The sequence below is a fragment of the Crocodylus siamensis genome, chromosome 11 (genome assembly GCF_052110815.1).
Source record: "Crocodylus siamensis isolate JL-2025a chromosome 11, ASM5211081v1, whole genome shotgun sequence".
Lineage (NCBI taxonomy): Eukaryota > Metazoa > Chordata > Crocodylia > Crocodylidae > Crocodylus > Crocodylus siamensis.
The window spans coordinates 13,425,892-13,445,545 of NC_143405.1; the positions used below are offsets into that span (position 1 = coordinate 13,425,892).

At 48.0% G+C, this 19,654-nt stretch overlaps 1 protein-coding gene across 2 annotated transcripts in view; it reads left to right on the top strand.

The window, feature by feature from the left end:
* The window catches only part of ASTN2 (astrotactin 2), a 598,062-nt gene that overhangs the window by 357,885 nt on the left and 220,523 nt on the right, over positions 1 to 19,654 (top strand). For both annotated transcript variants that reach the window (XM_090021411.1, XM_090021412.1), the window contains one exon: positions 87 to 275. In XM_090021411.1, the coding sequence (XP_089877537.1) occupies positions 87 to 275 (189 nt within the window). The remainder of the gene's footprint in view (positions 1 to 86; positions 276 to 19,654) is intronic.

Below are 19,654 nucleotides of genomic sequence, written 5' to 3' on the forward strand. Positions count from 1 at the left end.
CTATGTTACACTCTGTTTAAGGGTTTTGTGTTTCCTGGTGCTTGCTATGTGTGTGTTTGCCTAACATCATTTTCTTTGCTTCTCAGTTGCGTGGAGGAGTACAAGCTGGCCCCAGATGGCAAATCCTGCATCATGTTGTCCGACATCTGTGAGGGCCCCAAATGCCTGAAGTCGGATGCTAAATTTAATGACACCCTCTTTGGTGAGATGCTTCATGGATATAACAACAGGAGCCAGCATGTCAACCAAGGCCAGGTGTTCCAGATGACTTTCAGGTACTTCCTCAACCTTTCTCTGGTCATGTCGTGTCACTGTATTTGTCAGATATACCTTGAATATACTGCAACACCAAGGGATCAAATGCAAGAAGAGGAGGGGCTCTGTGTTGAATGTGCCCATAGGGAAGTGTGGTAACTCACTTAAGTGTGAGGATGAACGAGACCTGTGAAGTTCTTCTCTCTGCACAGTATCACATGCTGTGACATGGTTATCAGCTGTTGATTTTCAAGGGGCTGTGCTGAGATTATCTCAACTGAGGATCTGGCCTAAGTGTAATCAGTTGGTATCCCACAAAAGCATGTCAAGGCTGAATGCAGGCCTGCTCACTACAGGTGAACCTTGATTTTTTTTTTTTTTTTTACAAGGTATCTCTTGTACCTTGATTTTTTTTACCAAGACGCTGAGGCCATGTTCCTCCCATTGACTTCAGTGGAAATTATGTGTGAAAACTTGGACTTGGGGCTTTTTTTCCAGTTGAGTATAAGATCTCCCAAGCAGTGTATTGTACTGAATTCTGGCTTTTCACCGTGCTGTTGGAGGCTCTATAACTACTGCTACTTATCTGCATGGATGAAGGCAGTAGAAAACTGAGGGCTCAAATACCTTCATTGGTTGGCAGCTAGGAGTCTGCAGATCAGTAGCCTTTACCAGGAGTGAGAACTGACAACACACAAAAGCAATTTTTGTAACACACTCGCCTTTAATTTCCCTTTGTACCACATAGCAATGACAACTGCTGGCATAGCCTTCAGAACAGAGGGAGGGTTGTACATCCAAAATCTCTGATGTAAGCTTTTGTTTTCTGGTGGCTGAGAGAGGCCAGGAATTTCATGAAACCCACCAGCTTAAAAAGCCCCTTGTGTGCCTGCTACAATCTCACTCAAGCTCTCCACGCATCATCACCAGCCCCAGCCTGCACTGTCAGTCTCCAGACTACAGGCTTCCTCTTGCTGGAGCTTTAATTTCCTTTTCAGCTCCTCTAATAGAGTGGCCTTTCCTTGCATTGCACTGGAGCTGAGGGATTTGTCGAAGGCAGCCTTCTCCTTGCACAGACAGTGCTCTGATTGAAGGGCCTGTTTATTGCTGCCTGAAAGCAAACACGTCTCGTGAGCAGGGCTTAGGGACTCTGAGACAGGTGTGTTCTGTCCTTCAGCATTGCGGCACCAGGGATGGATTCTGACAGGAGAGATGCTTTTAGAAAGTGGAACATGCACAAGTGATTAGGGGCTGAATTGCCTCCCCATCTCAGCATGGCTCTCAGGCTGTTTGGAGCTCTTTGGTTTATATGAAACCTAAAAAGCCCCAGGCCTCCTTTATCTGACCATGCCAAGTGTCCTTCACTCTGGGGTGGGATTAAAAGCCAGGCAAGCTAAGTATCAGTCAGAAAAAAAGATTTTGCAACTCCGCTGTACTCTGGGAGACACTTCCCTTCACTCCTGGCTTCAGTGGCCAGCTGCCTATAGCCCAAAGTGATTTAAGAGACCACCCAGCCATGGGACTTTGTGGGTGCATCTCTGGTGCCTTCAAGGATGTCAGAGGATATGTCCTGCCTTCCCACTCCAAGTGGCATGAGCCAAACCAAAAAATGCAGCAGTGAGCCATGCTGGGGGGCCACCTCCATCTCCGGTGTACTTCAGCAGCTTCCCCACTTTCTTTCTAGGTTTGGTGCGTGTGAGTTTGGAGCAGGAAGGCAGGGCATTCTCAGAACATTGTCCTCCAAGACCTCAGAGACATGACGTAGACCTACTGTGCACTTGGAGAGTCTTCAGGTCCCCAATCAGTGTCAGCAACAGGCAGCCCCAAATCAATCTTTCCCTCAGGCAGGCTCATTGTACCTCTTTTCCTAATGACCTTCCTAATTAGAAGGTCATATCTAGAAAGGAAAGGTGCAGAAAACTATGTTGGGCATCCCAAGTGCTTTGGGAAGTCCACAGAGGACTTTACCCAAGTATGTGCTACAGAAATATCTCTCACTTCTGTAGAAATGTTCCACACCTGGTAGCTTGAAACACAACAGGATCCAGGTGATGTAGCTCTGAGCTTCTGTCATTCATTTGTTTCTTCCACTTGTGCATCTGTACCTCTCTCAAACCCTACCAGGTGTCACAGTCCAAAAAGCCATTTACTGGGGACAGTTTGTCAGGTCCTGTAGCAGGAATTAGTCTGGAAATCACCAAGTAGAGAAGGGCGAGTAGTGGGAGGGAAGCCTTTATGTACACATTCTCCAACTGACATGAACACTGTAGAGGCCTTGTGCAAATCCTTTGTGTCTTTGTTTTGGGCACATATAGGTTCCAAGTATCCATGCCCACTTTACCAGCACAGCTCTCACCTCAGCCTAGCTGGGGCATAATGGCAGGGATGGTTAGTACATATCCAAGCCTGGAAAATTTGGCCAGGTGCCTTGCAGGCAGGGATCTAAGAACAGAGGGCCAAACCCTTAGCTGGCATAAATCAGCCTGGCTTCAGTGAAACTAATAGAGCTATGTCAGTTGATACTGGCTGAAGGGTTGGCTTGGGCCCACTCACTGCATAGGGTGGGAACAAAATGGCTCTGAGATGAAAGCATGCAGCAAAACTACACCAAAGAGTCTCCGGGGGGTAGTCACATTGGCACGTGGGCTCTGAATAGAACAAGAGGTTTTTGCAATATCCACTGAGAACAGAAAAGAGAAGTAGTTACAGGAAGGCACGACTGTGTGGGCAAAGGCAGCAGGGAATTCCACTGTACTGTACTATCCTGTGTACCTCTATAATGTTATGCAATATATATGACTCCTATACTACGCAGTGTTCCCAGTGCTGAGGAAGACAATGCCTTTTGCTTTAAAAGTTGTTCCCTGTGGCTTTCAGGTTGGTGCCAGCTTTGTTTCCTGTTTAAGGTTAGTATGTTTGTTCCAGGAATATTAGCTAAAAATGAGACACCCCACATGTGTGCACACACATTCAGTGCTCTCTCTTTCAGTCACTCTCTCTGGTGTAAACAGAGGGTTATGGTGTAGAAACACCATTACATCATCTCCTAACAAGAAAAGAGAAGGAGGTTAATGGAGAAGAAATTATTAACTAAAAGATGTAATTTGCCTCTGATTTTCATAGATATTCAAGAACCTCTCTGAGCATTAAGACACCAGCTGTTAGAGAAGCCCTTAATTTGGTGCATTTGAAACATAGCAGGAAGCTGCCTAATTCCAGGGATTAAAAGCCTGTTTCTGCAAAGTAGGAGCAAGAACCTGCTATCAGAACAAGGGGCTGAGTATTTTAGAGGGATTTATAACCGCTGGGATCCTTTAGCTGTGCAGATGTGACAGTCCTTTAAATATGGCCTGCTTCCCATGTTGCTGCATCTTCAGCGTCCTTAATAAATAGGATATTCTCAGTTGACCAAGTACATCAGTATGGTTTAGGGGGAAGGCTTTGTGCTGTCAGAAGCCCTCTGTATTGGCCTAGAGTTTTCCCATCAGTCACAGTTCCATTATATAATGATAAAAGCTACGTAGCTGCTCAGACCACCCTTTTATGCTAAAATTGTTCTTCTGCCACCCAATACTCTACTTTAGTTACTGAAGGTTATGCCGGATATGTTGTTCCACACACTGCTTAGCATGACAGAAGGGACATAAGAGGAGACTCTTTGCATGATCGTGCAAACTCAAAAGACTGGGATGTGCTTTGACCACCTTCACAACACAGATTATGTAGATAGTGTGTGGGGCAGGGCACTCCTTTGAGAGTGAGCAGCTTGAGAGGCTGCGTCTGGGTGGCAGAGGGGAGCTAATGAGGGACTTGCCTGACTGGAAGAGGGCTCAGGCTGGAGCTGTATAAGCTCAAAGCTGGCACTGGTCAGAGTTTCTCCCCAGCAACTGTGAAGTGAGGAGCTCCTGGCTGCAGGGTAACAGGGCTCCTGAAGGGACCTGGATTTAATTAAACTCTTCTGCAGGCCTAGGGAACAGAGACACGGTCCCTGAGCAGAGAAAGGCTGGATTACAAGCAAGTGGCCTTTGTTTTATGTACATCCCTAGAGGGTTTGAGGTGCCTACTAGAGGGTCTGAGAGCCCAGAGGAGGTTTTGTATATGGGACCAGAGGGTCCAAGAGCCCAGAGAAGGGGCAGTTTGCAAGCCAGGACCAGAGGGTTTGAAAGCCCAGAGGAGGGGCTGTGTGCATGACCAGAGGGCCCGAGAGCCCTTGGAGGCTGAGTGTATAGGCTAGGGTATAGCACCGGGCTGGAAGGTATGCCCGCTGAGGGATGAGAAAAGTTTTCCCTCTTAAAGGAGCAGAGGGCTGCTTCTGTTGTTGCTTGTGTTTCCGTTATAGCTCCGGGGCTTATGGCTTATGTTACTGTTTAAACTGATGGTTTGGGTTGGGACTGTAAAGGGAAGTTACGGAGGTCCCATTAGTACCCATGGGGAATGCGATAGCTTCAAGACTTGCCAGGGGCAGGCCCAAGGCCTGAACTATTGTTGAGCTCAGAGAGGGGCGGACTGCAAGGGCACAATGAGATAGGGCCCAGGGGCCTGGTGCTCAAGAGGAACACAGTCATACAGGGGCCAAGGGCCCGGTGCCCAAAAGGGGCACAGCGAGCTAAGGGCCAGGGGGCCTAGCACTCAAGAGGAGCACAGCCATACGGGGGCCAGGAGGCTGGTAGACAGGGGCCAGGGGCCTGGTGACCCCCCATTATAGTAACATCCGCGAGGCTTGGGGTGTAGTGTAGGGAAGGAAAAGGAGCCATGCAGTTTGCCCTTAAGGCTACAGCTGCTCTACAGGGACCTTGTCAAGCTGAGAGGGATCCATCAGGCCTGAGGCTGGATTGAGACCCAGTGGGAAAGTATTAAGATCAAGGCTCACTCTAAGGCTTGTTGGCAGCCTCCCTTAACTAACCTTTAATATTAAGAATAAGGCATGGCAGGAGAGCAATCTCGGGAGACTGGTGTTAAAGTTTGAGCCAGGCAGGAGCTGCAGGGCCACTAGGGGGTGTCGCAGCCACTCCTGTGGCCACAAGGCATTTCACAGTGTGATGGCATTACAAACTAGCCCTGCTTTCAGCAGCAAAGTGAGTGAGTTGGGAAGATTTTGTGTGAGATCTTAGCCCCAAGTCGTTAGTGTCGCATGCTATGGTCTCATGCATACATTTTCCTTCCCAGGTTCACATAAAACTCAAATTTCTTGCCATTTTCATACAACAGCTATGTATGCCAGAGTTCAGGCTGAAAATCTCCAACTATCCCAGTGTGGGAAATGGCAAACCAAAGGTACATTATTCTTCTGAAAAATATATTATAGCGCCTTCTCTATACTGTCCATTGTGCCAAGCCTCTATCCTGAGACAGCATCCTTAAATACCACGTCCCAGTGCATACCCATTGGGTGAAGGCAGTAGCTAACAGCCCTTTGCGTATTCATGTAGCCCTGTGAGTGTGAATGATATTTAGGTGAGGTCCCTGCTTCAGTGAATTTACAGCAAGATCTGTGTGATATTTGGGAAGTTGGAAAATTGGGGATGGGGGAGCTGGATGAATATACTCAGGGTTTTCATGAAAACGGGATATTTTCCTTTTAAAACAAATGCTTCATAGGGTTTGTTGTACCCTGAGCATGCATGAATATGGGAGAAACTGCTTCTTCATTGGAGTGAGGAAGGAGATATCATCCTAAATAAACACCTCTACTGACAAATCTAGTTAGTAGAGACTTGAGCTAGGGCATCCTTGATAGGGGCTGAGCAGATATAAAGTTTCTCCATCCTCCTGCTGCTTTTCACATCTGGAACAATACCTGCCAAGTTCTTGATTATGAGCTATGGGGCTGTTTTTCTAGGAAGCAGCCTTAGCATGAGTGTTTCAGAGAGCTGCGGGCAGTGCCCTGATATGACATTTTTACAACAAACTCCCTTTCTTTCCCTGGGCTGAAAGCTTGGGCGGCAGATGAAGGCTCCTTAATCACATTCCAACAATCCGCTTTTCTCCTCTTATTGAAGCTTTCCTTTGGGACGACAAGAAACAAAATCAAAACTACATTAAAAAAAAAAGTTACATTTGCAGAATATTAATAAACAAGCATCATCTGATTTCCTGCATATACATAAAATATTCCATTCACGCCTCTCTGTTTAGCTGGGAGGCTCAGTGATGGATCCAGCTTGCTAAAGAGAGATTAAGAATGACTTCCCCCTCCTTGCATCATGATGGGGCTCAGCCCAAACTTCATTCAGCCCCCATATCGCGAGGGATTTTTTCCAAATGGGTTGTTTGCCGGTTCCTTACTGTTTTGTGCCATCTCTTTCTCCCAAGGGAAAAGGGATTTGTGTTTAAGAGCTGTTTGCAATTTCAAATTGTTGCTTTTATGCTATTAGTATGTAAAAAAAAAAAAAAAAACCCAAAAAAAAACAACAACCCAGCCCCACCAGAAACCCAAAAAACCAAACAAAATCTCCCCAAATGACTACCCATGGAGCAAGGTTTCCTGGCTGCCTTCTTGATAGGAAGCAAAGAGTATGTCAGGCTGACTTGTAGTTGTCTCATGTCAAAGCAGTCCTGAAAGGACTTGCAGACTGAAAGGGCTGGGCTCAGATTGATTGGCCCTAAGAGTGATTTTTTTCCTTGCCCTTCCTTTTACTTTCTCATTCCTTTCTTCCAGGTTGGTCTGTCCATCTAATCTGAAAGTCCCTAGTCTAGACACACTCAGTACCAAACGCCTCCCCTCCTTTCTCACAGTGGCATAACAACACTATTTGGTGGAGAGCAGTGTGCCACGAGTCTGCCAGCAGCAGGGTACCTCTGGGTCAGATCCTCTCTTGAGCTCTTTGGAAAAAAATGCCTTGCACCATCTTGCCTTTGCTTGCGCCCCACAGCTTGCTTGCTTTTCCGTCTCTGGGTCAGTAAACACAGAGCTCTCTAGCTAGTGGGGACAGGATGCCCGGTCCGTGCAGTCTTGGAGAGGAAATGCCATATGTTGGGGGAAGAAAGAAAATATTTTTTTCCCAGCTATTTGTCTGAGAAGGGAAAATCTGGTTGAAGCATCTCAAGGTTACAGAATGTATAGTTGATAGGCCTGTGCGAAACAGCTAGTATTGGCTTCGGATTTGGATTTGGCTGTTTTGGGGGACAGGGATTTGATTCGGTGATCCTGCATGAGCCCCCTGCCCCCCTCCCCCCACTTCTAACCCCTGCCATGGGGGCCCCACCCACCCCAGCTCCAGCCATTTAAGAACAAATATCCCCAAAACCCTGGACTCACCCCAGCAGGGAGGTGATCACTGCTATTCCCTGCTACATGGGGGGCTTCCACAAGCTCCCCAAAACCCTGAAGCTGCTGCAGGAGCTGGTGAGTCTCAAGGTTTTTTTAGTTGTTTTTTTTTTTTAAAGGACCGGAGCTGGGATGGGTGGTGGGCAGCCATGGAGGGGGCCGGGACAGCAGGGGCGTGTGGGTCAGAAGCTCGTGTAGAGCCCCCATGCAGTGGGGGGTAGCGGGGATTGCCCCCCAACTGGCAGTATCCAGTGAGTGGGGGCTTTTTTTTTTTTTTTTTTTAAAGAGCCAGGAGCTGGGGCAGGCGGGGCGGCCATAGTTTTATAGTCGGTGGGGTTGGAAGGGACCTAAGGAGATCATCAAGTCCAATCCCCTGCCATGGCAGGAAAGGATGCTGGGGTCAAACGACCCCGGCAAGGTGATTGTCTTTTTGAAGACCCCCCAGGGTAGAAGTGAGCACCACTTCTCTTGGAAGTTGGTTCCAGCTCCTAGCCACCCTGACAGTGAAGTAGCTCCTCCTGATGTCTAGCCTGAATCTACTCTCAGTCAACTTATGGCCATTGTTCCTTGTTACCCTCGATAGTGCTTGGGGGAACAGGGACTTCTCCATTGCCTGCTGGTCCCCCTTGGCAAGTTTATAGATGGCCACCAAATCCCCTCTCAGACTTCTCTTGTGGAGGCTGAACAGGTTCAGGTCCTGAAGCCTCTCCATGTAAGGTCTGCCCTGCTGCCCCCGATCATGTGGGTGGCCCTCCTCTGGACCCTCTCCATGTTGTCCACATCCCTCTTGAAGTGCGGTGCCCAGAACTGGGCGCAGGACTCCAGCTGCAGCCTGACCAGTGCCGCATAGAGGGGGAGGATCACCTCCTTGGACCTGCTTGTGATGCATCTATGGATGTATGACAAGGTACAGATGGCCTTCCTGATGGCATCCCTACGTTGGCAGCCCATGTTCATCTTAGAATAAATAGTGACACCAAGATCCTTTTCTGCCTTTGCACAGACGAGAAGGGAGTTCCCCAGCCTGTAGGTATGGTGCCGGTTGTTCCTCCCCAGGTGCAGCACCTTGCACTTGTCCATATTGAAACCCATCCTATTCTCATCTGCCCACCTCTGTAACCTGTCCAGATCTAGTTGTAGCCTGTCCCTCTTTTCTAGCGTGCCCACTTCCCCCCACATCTTAGTGTCATCTGCGAACAAGGTGCTTTTCACCCCCTCGTCCAAATCGGCAATGAAGATATTGAATAGTGTGGGCCTGAGGACCAAGCCCTGGGGAACCCATTGGGAGGGGGAAGGGGGGCTGGGGAGCGGGTGGGAGTCAGGGTGGCCAGGGGGAGCAGGCAGGGAATGGGGGCTGACAGGGGTGTCCCCATGGTCCAATTCCCCCTCCTCCAGCCCCTTCTCCCCTGTCCCCTACTTACCAGCCGTGAGTCTGGCTCCAGCTCCCTGCTGCAGCCACCGGAGGCTGTCTGAATCATCAAAGCTCTCCAAATCTTTTCTGAAGATTCAGAGAGCTTTGAATCGATTCAGACCTTTTTATTGGTCCCCTGATTTGATTTGGATTTGGAGATTCAGTCACCTAATTGGGCCAAATCTACTCCAAATCGAATCACCACCTGATGCTTCACACAGCTCTAATAGCTGATTCCCTGAGGAACTGAATGCTGCTTAGTCATTGCACAGCGTATGATGAATGCGAGTTGCCTGTCTGTGTTATAAGGCACCAAAGCATATGTGAAGTGTGTGTGTGTGTATGGACATGCACATCCTTGTACATACACATGTGCACACATATGCCTGGCAGAGCACTTGCAGTTGCTGCCATCTTACCACAGCGGGGGCTGAAAGTTCTTTTATTTTCACTGCTTATCTTTCACAAAACCTATGGGAGACCACCCCTCGCTCGGGAGCTCCATTACCTAGCACCAAACGGTTAGTCTTATGATACGGTCTTCCTTTTAGACCCACCAAGCAGCGCCATATATTCCCAGGCTAGAGACGTGAGACAGTAGCCCATTTTATCTTCATAAATGTCATGCTTGCAGAGACTAAGGCCACTGATTCCCACTGTCTTGGCCCGAGGGGGAGTCATTTGCATCTGGATGATTACTACTAGATTTTGTAGCAACACTGCCAAATCTGGAAAGTGGCTTTCTGTATGCCTTTGGCATTGGAGCAAACAACACCTCCAGCAGATACAAGCTTATTCTGTGCCAGGCCCACGGTGCTTCAGCGGTCATTGACAGGACGTGAAGAGCCTTGCTCCAGCCTTTGCTGGTGGATCAAAATATGAACATAGTGGTCGCAGGAAGAAGCTCCCCAAGAGTGCAAAATGCACTCTAGTGACTCAGGTACTAGGCAGGGCATCAGAAAACCGCATCTCTGTGGGAACTTTCAGCTTTCCTCTGTGACCTTGAGCTGTTGCTCTGTGCCTCCGTTGGCCATCTGCAGAATGCGGGGGGCAGAGGAAGTGACATCTCCACACGCAGCGTTTCTTCCTGTGGGTACAGCCCTGCCGTGTGCATGTGTGCGGACCATTAATAAAAGAAGAGGTAGAGTGAGGGGTTTTCATCTTTGGAAAATAATAGTGGCTGCCACCGCCAAAGTGGAGGACCTGGTGAAGGGTTTGTTTCGACAAAGTTATGTTAATATTGTCAGGCAGTGTGCTGGGTTGCTGAACCAATGTGGAGAATTGTCATAATATTGATAGGGAGTTTGGCAAGTTAATTTTAAATCTGTCACTCCTTCCCCTAGCTGCCTTTCCTTCCTTAATAAAACTCCGCAGTGATGGCAGGGCTCTGCTGACAGCTCAGAGTGATCTCTTCGACTCGAGCCTGCTGAAAAGGCTGCCCGCTCTCCCCTTAACTCCCCCACCTCCCCATCAGGGCTCATGTCCTTCCTCTTCTAATGCCCTGCAACGTACATGTGTTCACATGCAGGCTAAATACAAATAGAGGGTTTAGGTACCCAAAGACAGGGGGTTGGGGCACCTTTTCTCCTTGGCTGCCTTTCCTTGCTCTGGCAGCCTGACTGCTGCAGTGAGGCTGGAGGGAGAGGAGGGTGGAGGTGCAGGGTGTTGTAATGTTGGGAAGTAACACTGTATTTTCTGAAGGATAGGATAGCTTCCTAATGAGCTTCTCACAATGATAAAGCCCCAGTCACCATACCCAGGATTGCCTGGAGCTCTTTGCTTTCTCTGGGATCGGTTCAGATGGGCTGGGTGTGGAAACCCATTGAAGATTTCTGCCATATCTGAGGTCACCAAGAGCTTTTTAATTAATGCCCTGAGACTTGATACTAAGGTAAAGAGCCAGCAGCTTCACTGACGGTGTCTAGCCGAGTAAAGGGCTGCAGAGAGCTTGCCGACACTTCCAGCTCAGCATGCAGTGAGGCGGGTGCCAGGCATGGGGTATATCCTTTGCTGTGCTGTCAGTTGTCCTGAAGTCCTGTTTGTAGACTCATAAGAAACAATTCCTGTTCCTTAATGGCCTCCCACAAACCTCCTACACAGTTCCCAGCTTCCCCTTCAGTCTGAGCAGAGAACTCGCTTCTCTCCCTGCCTATATAGATGTGCATTGCTCCTTGTCTCCCAGCTGTTCTGCCAGAAGATGTATTTGTAACCTGCTGTCGGGGCATGGCACAGGTCATCAGCGGTGTCTGACCCTCTCAGGGCATGAGTGCAGTTGCCTCTTTAGGGAGTCACAACTGTTTAGAGGAAGCTGCAGCAGACGGCAGCCATCAGTTCCCCAGAACTGAGTTGACTAAAAGGAGCTGGTTATTGGGGGTGAAAGCAGACTCCACCTGACCCAGCATCTCTGTTGCTTGATGGCCTTTTGGGACCCATCATGGTCATTGTTGACTTCCCAGGAGCACCTGTATCACCCCAGCTGAGACTAGGTGTTGTATACACATGTTGTCAGAGGCAGCCCCAGCCCCACGTATCTGAAACAGGCAGTTCAGTGATTTGCCAAAGATGATAAAGCAGGTCAGTGATGGAAGCAAGGGCAGAGTCGAGATCTTTTGAGCCCCTTTCCACCTGAGTATCTGTGTTACATATGTAGGAGTGTGTGGCAGAGTGTCCTCAGCTCCTATATGAGTATGCAAGTGGGGGAAAGGGTAGAGGACCAAGGGGCCATCTAAATGCTAAGCTGAAGGATGCCAGGGGAGGGCAGTGTGTGAATGCAGGGCAATAGCACACCCAGTAGGACACAGCTAAGGTGGGGGCCTTGCATCCTTCCAATGTGCTTCATCATGATTGAGCTGGAGCAAGATGCATTTCATTAGTGCTTTCAGGTCCCCAGACTGGGGTTTGGAGCAGGCACGGCTGGCTCACGTGCCAGCTCCTCCGTGAGCACTTTCCTCAGCCCCAGCAGCATAATAAATGTAAAGTCAGTAACTACATTAAATTAATTTCATTGATTTTTCTTTCGTCTTTTAAAACATCGGAGTGTGGAGGTTATAATTGGGCTGTTTATTATTCCTGTGCCAGAGAGCTGTGCACCTCCCTGTACCCCAAACGGCTTGTTTACCTATTACCCTTCAGGTTTGGATAATGGATAGAGCTCCTTTCTGGTGGCTGGCTTCCATTTCATTCCCTTTATTATTTGTTGCTGTGATTCTATTACCTGTTCACAACTCTGAAGTCTCAGATATATTGTGTAGAGGTGATGATGGCTTTCCAAGCCAGGCTAATGCCTGAGGCACAGTTTCTAAGGATTGGACCAACTGGAGCTGGTAGCTGAGTCTTTAGCAATTTAACAGAATTGTGACGTCCTCGTTGAAAGTGATGTTCGATTGAGTCCCACTCACTGTGCAGCCTCCTGCTGCACAATTTGAAGGAGCTTGTGAAATAACACCTTTCTGTGATCCCACAGCAGAGTCTGTTCCCCACCAGCCATTTTGTAAGTCCCTACTATTCATGACTGCCATGGCTACCTAATAGAGAGATGATAATCTTGTTTGCCTGCCAGCTTTGTCTACAGACAAAGCTATGTCACCGTCTGCCTGCCACCAATCCAGTTAGAACACAGGTGAGCAGATATGGATCCCCCTCATCAGAAAGGCGCAGCACTAACGCACCATCTCTGCCTAGGCTCGATTATGTCAGCAAGCAAAATAGTGTTCTTTGGGTCCTATTTGACGGCACTGTGGGTGGTCATGCTTAGCCCCTTCTTTGTAATGCACCTAGACAGTTGCAGATCTGCTGGTAGACCTTGGGCAGATCACTTCACCCTGGTTTGCCTCAGTTTCACCATCTGTAAAATGGGTATAATAATGAAATCCTTTATATGGTACTATGGATGAAAAGTACAATGTTTGAGCTGGGGATTGATGTTGTTGTTGAATTTGGCATGCATGTAGGAAGGGCCTGTAGGATGCATTTTCTGATGGGTTCCACATGCCCTGTAGTATCATTATTTGCATCATCCTAACTTTCATGGCTGCAGATCTTGCTGGTGATCACAGAATTAACCAGCCATTTGTGGATGCAGCTGCCAGGTAAGCCCTGGGTCTGTGAAGTTGATTCTGCACCATCACAAATGTGTAAAGGGGGAGCAGATCTACAGAATTGCACCAGAAGAGCTCCCCCTGTCCCACCAAATGTAAATCCCAGGCACCCCCTGACCCGAAGTCCTCTGGCTTTTGGCTTAAAAGTGAAGGCTTATAGGGTAGCTTTCAGGACCCTGGTGCTGAATATTGGAGTCTGAGTTTAATGGGGTTTAAGCCAAGCCCGAGGGGTTGTGACTCTCAGTCCCAGGTGCTCACGTGCTGCTGTTGGGTGGGGAATTGATGTGTGGCTGGGTTTGGGGATGAAACAAGCATGCCATTTGTTTAACCTTATATCTTCCCTGCTGTGTGATGAGCTCTGCTTGCTGTATAAGTGTGTTTAGGGTCCTTTGCTTAATGCTTATTCATTATTAGTATCTCCTTTGCAGACCATGACAGGGGAGATGGTTGGATATGGTGGCAACACCCCTTTATTTCATTCTAAAACCACTGACCACAGCCCAACCAATTCCTTTCCCTTCTGACATCCCACAGTGCACAGCCTTTATTGGGAAGAGCTAGGAACTGAGCCTCTTCACTATCTTCCCATGCACAAATCTCCCCATCACCAAATAACTGGGCCATTGCTGCAGTTCAGACGGCACATTGTACTTTGGGAGTCCCTCCAGCCTTTTACAGTAACAGTAGCAGCAGTGGGTTTTGGAGGCGAAGCACCATGTACCTTGTGGCAAGCTGGATTTATGTCCCAGAAGGGAAGTTCTGCATCTGTGGGGAGCAGGTTAAGCGGGGAGATTTCACATTAAATGTGTAAACAAACAATGCAAACTGCACAGCCCCCCCGTTCTTTATTTGGATATTACATTCAGCTCCATGTGCATTTCAAAGTTAACACCCCGTGGAAAAGAATGAGAACAGATTGCACTTCCTGAAGCTATTATTCCAAGACTGTCTGCAGACATGGGAGGGTGCGGGGGATTGTGTCTATACTTGGGTTTTTTTCTTCTGGGTTTCTTTTCCCCAAATCTTGAGGATTTTTTTTTTTTTTCATTCTATTGAAAAGAGATCTCATAAAACAAAGCCTATCCCTAGATGGGGGGAAAGTGTGCTTAAAAAGTATTAGCTGCATGTTTTAATTAACATAACTTTAAAACACCACTTAGCAATATAGACAGACCTTAGCACCTTTCCTAAAACAAACTAGCTGGACCTGGTTAACTTCAGACATCTGTTCCCTCTCAGCCCTCCCCTGGTGGTGCTAAATGCTGTTAGAAAATATGCTATTTGAAATGCATGAGCCAAACCCATGTAACAAACAAAAAAAAAATCAAGGCACCTTTATGCCAAGACTTGGTAGAGACCATACTAGTTTACCTGTAGTTCTGTTAGTTTTTTTTTTTTTCTTTTTAGTAGTCTGTGCCACCATGTGAATATCAGCTTCGTTTTTTTCCATCCAGGAAGAGCCCACACCAACTGCAGACACTCCCTGGGCCTGACAAAGGGTATTTATACCCGAAAGCTTGCAAAGAAGAATTTTTCCAAATATTTGAATTAATCTAATAAAAGATATCCAATTTACCCAAAGAGCCTTGTCTAACTTAGAATATAGACATACAAATCATTTACTGGGCATGTCTACGCATTCATTAATGTGCCATAATTATGACACATTAAGTTTACTACCTGTAATAACAGGTACTAACTTAATGCGCTATAATGGGTGCTACTGTGCATTAGTGAAGATGAACACTTTTTGAATGCTACTTAATGCCCATTGGACTAATCTACTGTGCATTAACATAGTTTTTGCATGATGCGCTAATGCACCGTAGAATTAGTCCAAATAGGCATTAAGCGTCTTGTGTAGATGTGCACACTGTGGAATAAAAGGGAGTGGGGCTTTACTACATGCCCTAGTGCAGATGCACATGTACATGCCAAGCAAAATGCCTTTGAGCACCACACTCTAGCACCTGTGCCAGGGCTTGCCTACCCCTGCCCTAGTGACTGCCATATACATATGTGTACCCCCCAGAAACTTCAACTAGACCTTCATAGCCGACTTCTCTCTTTCACAGACAGTTAAGTTGCTGTGATTTAGCTTCCATGTTCCATGGGGTAAAAGCAGACACATTCTCACCTCTGTAGCTGCCTTCTGGGAAAGCTCAGCCTCCTCTAATAGCATGATCAGTTCATATGTCCATGTCCTGAGGTTCTGAAGAATGATGTTGTGGAGCAGGGTGATGACTGGTTCACAATCCATGGAAAACACCTGGCTGGAGAAATGAGAAGATGCAGATAATCAAATGGCCTCCTCTCTCTGTCTGAGCTTGGGAGTGTAGCTTTAGAGCTCCCCTACATTTTCCCATCTGTGTTTGTTATGCGCTTTAGAATCAAATCAGGTGCTTGGACACTCAAGTGCTTGGCCACCCATTTGGTAAGAGGGCAGCAGGACAGGCCCTTTGAGGTGAGACTGAAGGACCTGAACCTGTTCAGCCTCGGCAAGAGGAGGCTGAGGGGGGACCTGGTGGCTGCCTACAAACTCATCAGGGGAGATTGTCAGCAAATAGGAAGAGCCCTTTTCTCCCCAGCACCACCTGGGGTGATGAGGAACAATGATAATAAGCTGATGGAGAATAGGTTTAGGTTAGAGATCAGGAGGCAATATTTTACAGTTAGGGTGGCCAGAATCTGGAACCAACTTCCTAGGGAAGTTGCCCTTGCCCCTACCTTGGGTAAATTCAAGAGGAGGTTGGATGATCACCTGTCTGGGGGGTATTGTGAACCCAGCATTCATTCCTGCCTGTGGCAAGGAGTCAGGCTAGATGATCTGTTCAGGTCCCTCCTGACCCTAGCTACTATGAAACTATGACACTTGCATCTTAAGGGCCATAATAAGGAACCAGCTAGATGGAAAACCCAAGTTGGTTGTGGCCCTGTGCTGAGCTCAGGTAGTGCACCCACAGGAATGAAAATGGCCTCAAGTTTTCCTGGATGACAAGTGGTGTTGTTGCACAGAGCATGGGAGGTCAGTGCAATCTGGACTACGATTGTCCAGTGCAAGACGGTCCTGGGATTGTCCAGCCATTAACTGCAGCTCTGTCCAGAGTCACTGGAATCTGTCAGAGGACTACACCCAGATGCACACCAGCTGTGTATTTGAAGCACTGTCCAGGATCCTGATTCATAATTCAGTGAGGCTGAAGGAAACCTCTTGATTTCATGGTCTTTGGTTCAGCCCATGCCTTGCAGAACTGTCTTTTCCAGAGGCAGCTAAGATGCCTCTTCCCCATCCCGAAATGCTGAGAAGCTGCCCCCCATCCCCCCACCTTCTCCACCCACGCCCATTCCACTCTCCGCCCTGATAGCACGTTCAGTGTCTGCGCAGATGTTTGTATTCTCTGCAGCTGATGAAAATATTCATTATCTTGTTAGCTGCTGCAGCGAAGGAAGTTCGGATTTGCATTTCCACAGATGATCACACAGCACAAACAGAGCCTGTCACCCACCGAGCACTAATTGGGCAGAACACCAACCCACAAAGGAAGGGGAACACCCCACGCAGACAGGAGCGGAGCAGTGAATGCTTCCCTTGCTCCATACAGCACAAACATGAGCAGAGGTGGTGTGGGTGGCCTGGGTGGGAGGTACAGAAGTGATTTCCACTTGGCATGTCTCTGAACACCAAGGGGAAATGAGATATCAGAAATCTGTCTGTGTGTGTCTGTGCCTGTGGACAGGCTCCTTGTTCTGTGCAGGGCAGTGTAGTGGTTGGAGCAGGAGTTGGGATGCATTTACTGACTGAGCACCAGGGGTGGGTCATGTTCACACCAGAAGTAGGCAAAGGGAAGCCTGGGGGAAGTGTGTGTGTATGCATATAACAGGTGAGTGCTAGGGACAGAACAAAGGCCCGTGGAATCATTAATCCCTTGTTTTGGTTTGAAAGTCGGAGGGGGATCATAACAGTGGCCAAAAGTAAAGCCTCTCCCTTACTGTAGTGTGGGACCAACTGTTCAGCAGGCGTACCATAAGACAGGCCCCACTCACTTGCCAAGTGTCACTCTCATCCCTTTCCCCAGCCCAGTCCACTGCTTTGCTCTCTCCTCCCTGCCTAATTTGCCTGTGTTCTCCCTGCTTTGTCCTGGCACGAAGTGGCGGCATATGCCATTTGTGGCACAGGTGCTACAGGCTGGCATTCCCAGGCTTAGTGGGCAAGGCAGGTGGAAGCCAGGACAGCACAGGTGTGGTGGATGGAGTTATCCCACGTGTGCTGGCTGAGGGAGGGAAGGCATAATAAAGTTTCTTAGTATGACCCTGAACACGTGAGTGTCTGTACACCTGATTTGATCCCCAAGTGCTTAACAAACACAGATAGGAGCATGGAGGAGGCTCTGAAACGTCATTCTAGAGCCCAGATACAGCAGCGAGGGGAGCATTTGATTCTCTCTCTCTTCATTTCTCTGGCCAGGACCTGGCATATTCCATGGAATATAAATTAGCATTCACCCCGTTCCATAGCTTCCTTCATCACAACCTCAGGATTTGGATATAAAAACAATTGATCATTGATCGAGGAGGTTGGGCTTGCCCAGAAGGCAGTTACAGAGGTGAGGGTGCTCTTTACCCCGTGGAACATGGAAGCTAAACCACAGCAGCTTAGCTCTCAGTGAAGTAGGTGCAGGCTTCCACTGTCTAATTGCACTTCCAGTGGGGGAAGAGCATGTATACAGGGCACAGCAGATGCAGTAAAGCCCCACTCCCAATCCCAGTAGATTGTAGGCTGAAGATTGTGTGTGTTGAACATAGGAACATCAATGGGTGTTGAACATGGGATCATGCATATGTTGTGTGCCCGGAGTGGGGAGAGCGGGAATGAGCATTGTTAGATACCCTGTGCAGGTTTACTCTGTGCAGCAGGTTTCAATCTTCTGTGGCAGGTGTGCAAGGCAGAGATATGCATGCTTCTTTATACTCAGCCCATGGGTTTAGGGGCCAGTTATGGAATAAGTGGGAGTTGTATATGGCAGAAAAATCCAAGATGCTGAGCTGTTCAGGGATGCCCGCTGTTGGAGGAAGCCATTCTGACTGAATACAGGGCTTCTCTGAGGGCTGTGCTGTTATTCAGCCCAGCTGTCCTCTGATTTTTTTTTTTTTGTTTGTTTTATTTTTTTTTCCTGGTATCCAGCTTTTTGGGAAGGTATGGGACTTGCTAGGAAGATAGCCCAGCCCCCAGCCAGTCTGCGTTCTGAGAGTAATGGGGAATAAGAGGGCTTCCAGATCCTGTTTGGCAAGGGAGGATATAATTAACCCTGTGCCCTGAGTCTTCAGTAGACCACGCGTGTCCTCACACCTTCAGGAAAAGATGTGAACTCAAATGAGGCAGAATTCTGTGGGAATGAACCCAGGTATAGGTGGAGACATGCAATAAGAGATGGTCTTGGGCATTGGCACTGGGCTGATGAGAGTGTAACCCGTGTCAGAAGCGTGGGAAGACTCAGTCTCTCGCTGCCGTCTGGTCTATATAAGAGAGTGTGAGCCAACTATACCTGCCAGGAACTTGTGCGATAGAAGCTTTTACTGTCAGCACTGCAATTCCTGGGCTACCACTGGGTGACAGACACAGGTACGGGACCAGCATAAATGCTGAAGCAGGCACAGATGGAGAGAAGACACTCTGCGGATTCACTCTGACTCACCTTGCTGCTTTCTCACAGGCTCAGCGATTTCCTTCCCCACTTCCCCACATTACAGCTCTTACTCTTAGTGCCTACCACTGCAGTTTAGGCTTGGCTTCAGTTTCGCTAGCTCCCAAGGTATCTGCGGGACTCCCCCCCCCCCCCTCCCCACATTACCCTGCAGGGAACAATCCAGTTTCTGGCTGGGGATGGACTAGTTGACCTGTTAGGTCTTTCCCATCTCTAACTTTTATGATTCTAATTATACCTGGGATTATTGCATAGTTAATCTACATTATTAAGAGATGTGGCAGAAATTGGTTATATAATAATAATAGCTCAGAATTATATATCACCTTTCATCCCAAGAGATCCCAGACTGTTTTATAGCCTTAAAGTGATAGGCAGACTGTAACAAAGAGATGGCATCATCCACACCTGGAACCCAGCCACTTCTGGAGCAAGGTCTGGTTGATTGTTGGATAGGACACAGCAATGCTACACAGCAGCTGAAGAAGTGTGTAGGAGAAGCTCATATTCAGCTGAAAATAGAGGAGGAGCTAGGGAGGCAGCAGGGCTGGATTAACCCTTTAGTGAGCCCGAGGCAAACAAACTCATGGGCCCCTACTGAATACTGTATTATATTACTTTTTAATATACTATATTATATTACTTTTTTCACTCAATAATTATAATATGTAAAATAAGCACAACTGGGTCCCTTCTTCACTTAGGGCCCTGGACATGTGCCTAGTTTGTCTATGCGTTAATCCGGCCCTGCATATTTGTTCAACTTGGAAGTGAGGCAGGAAGAGTTAACAACCAGCTAAGGGATCTGCAGTGCAGGTGAGGAGAGGGCTCTGCTTTTGTGTGTCAAATGAAAGACATCATTTCCTCCAGCACCGTGACATCACTAGCACAAGGGACATTGCACAGATAGGACTGGCACAAA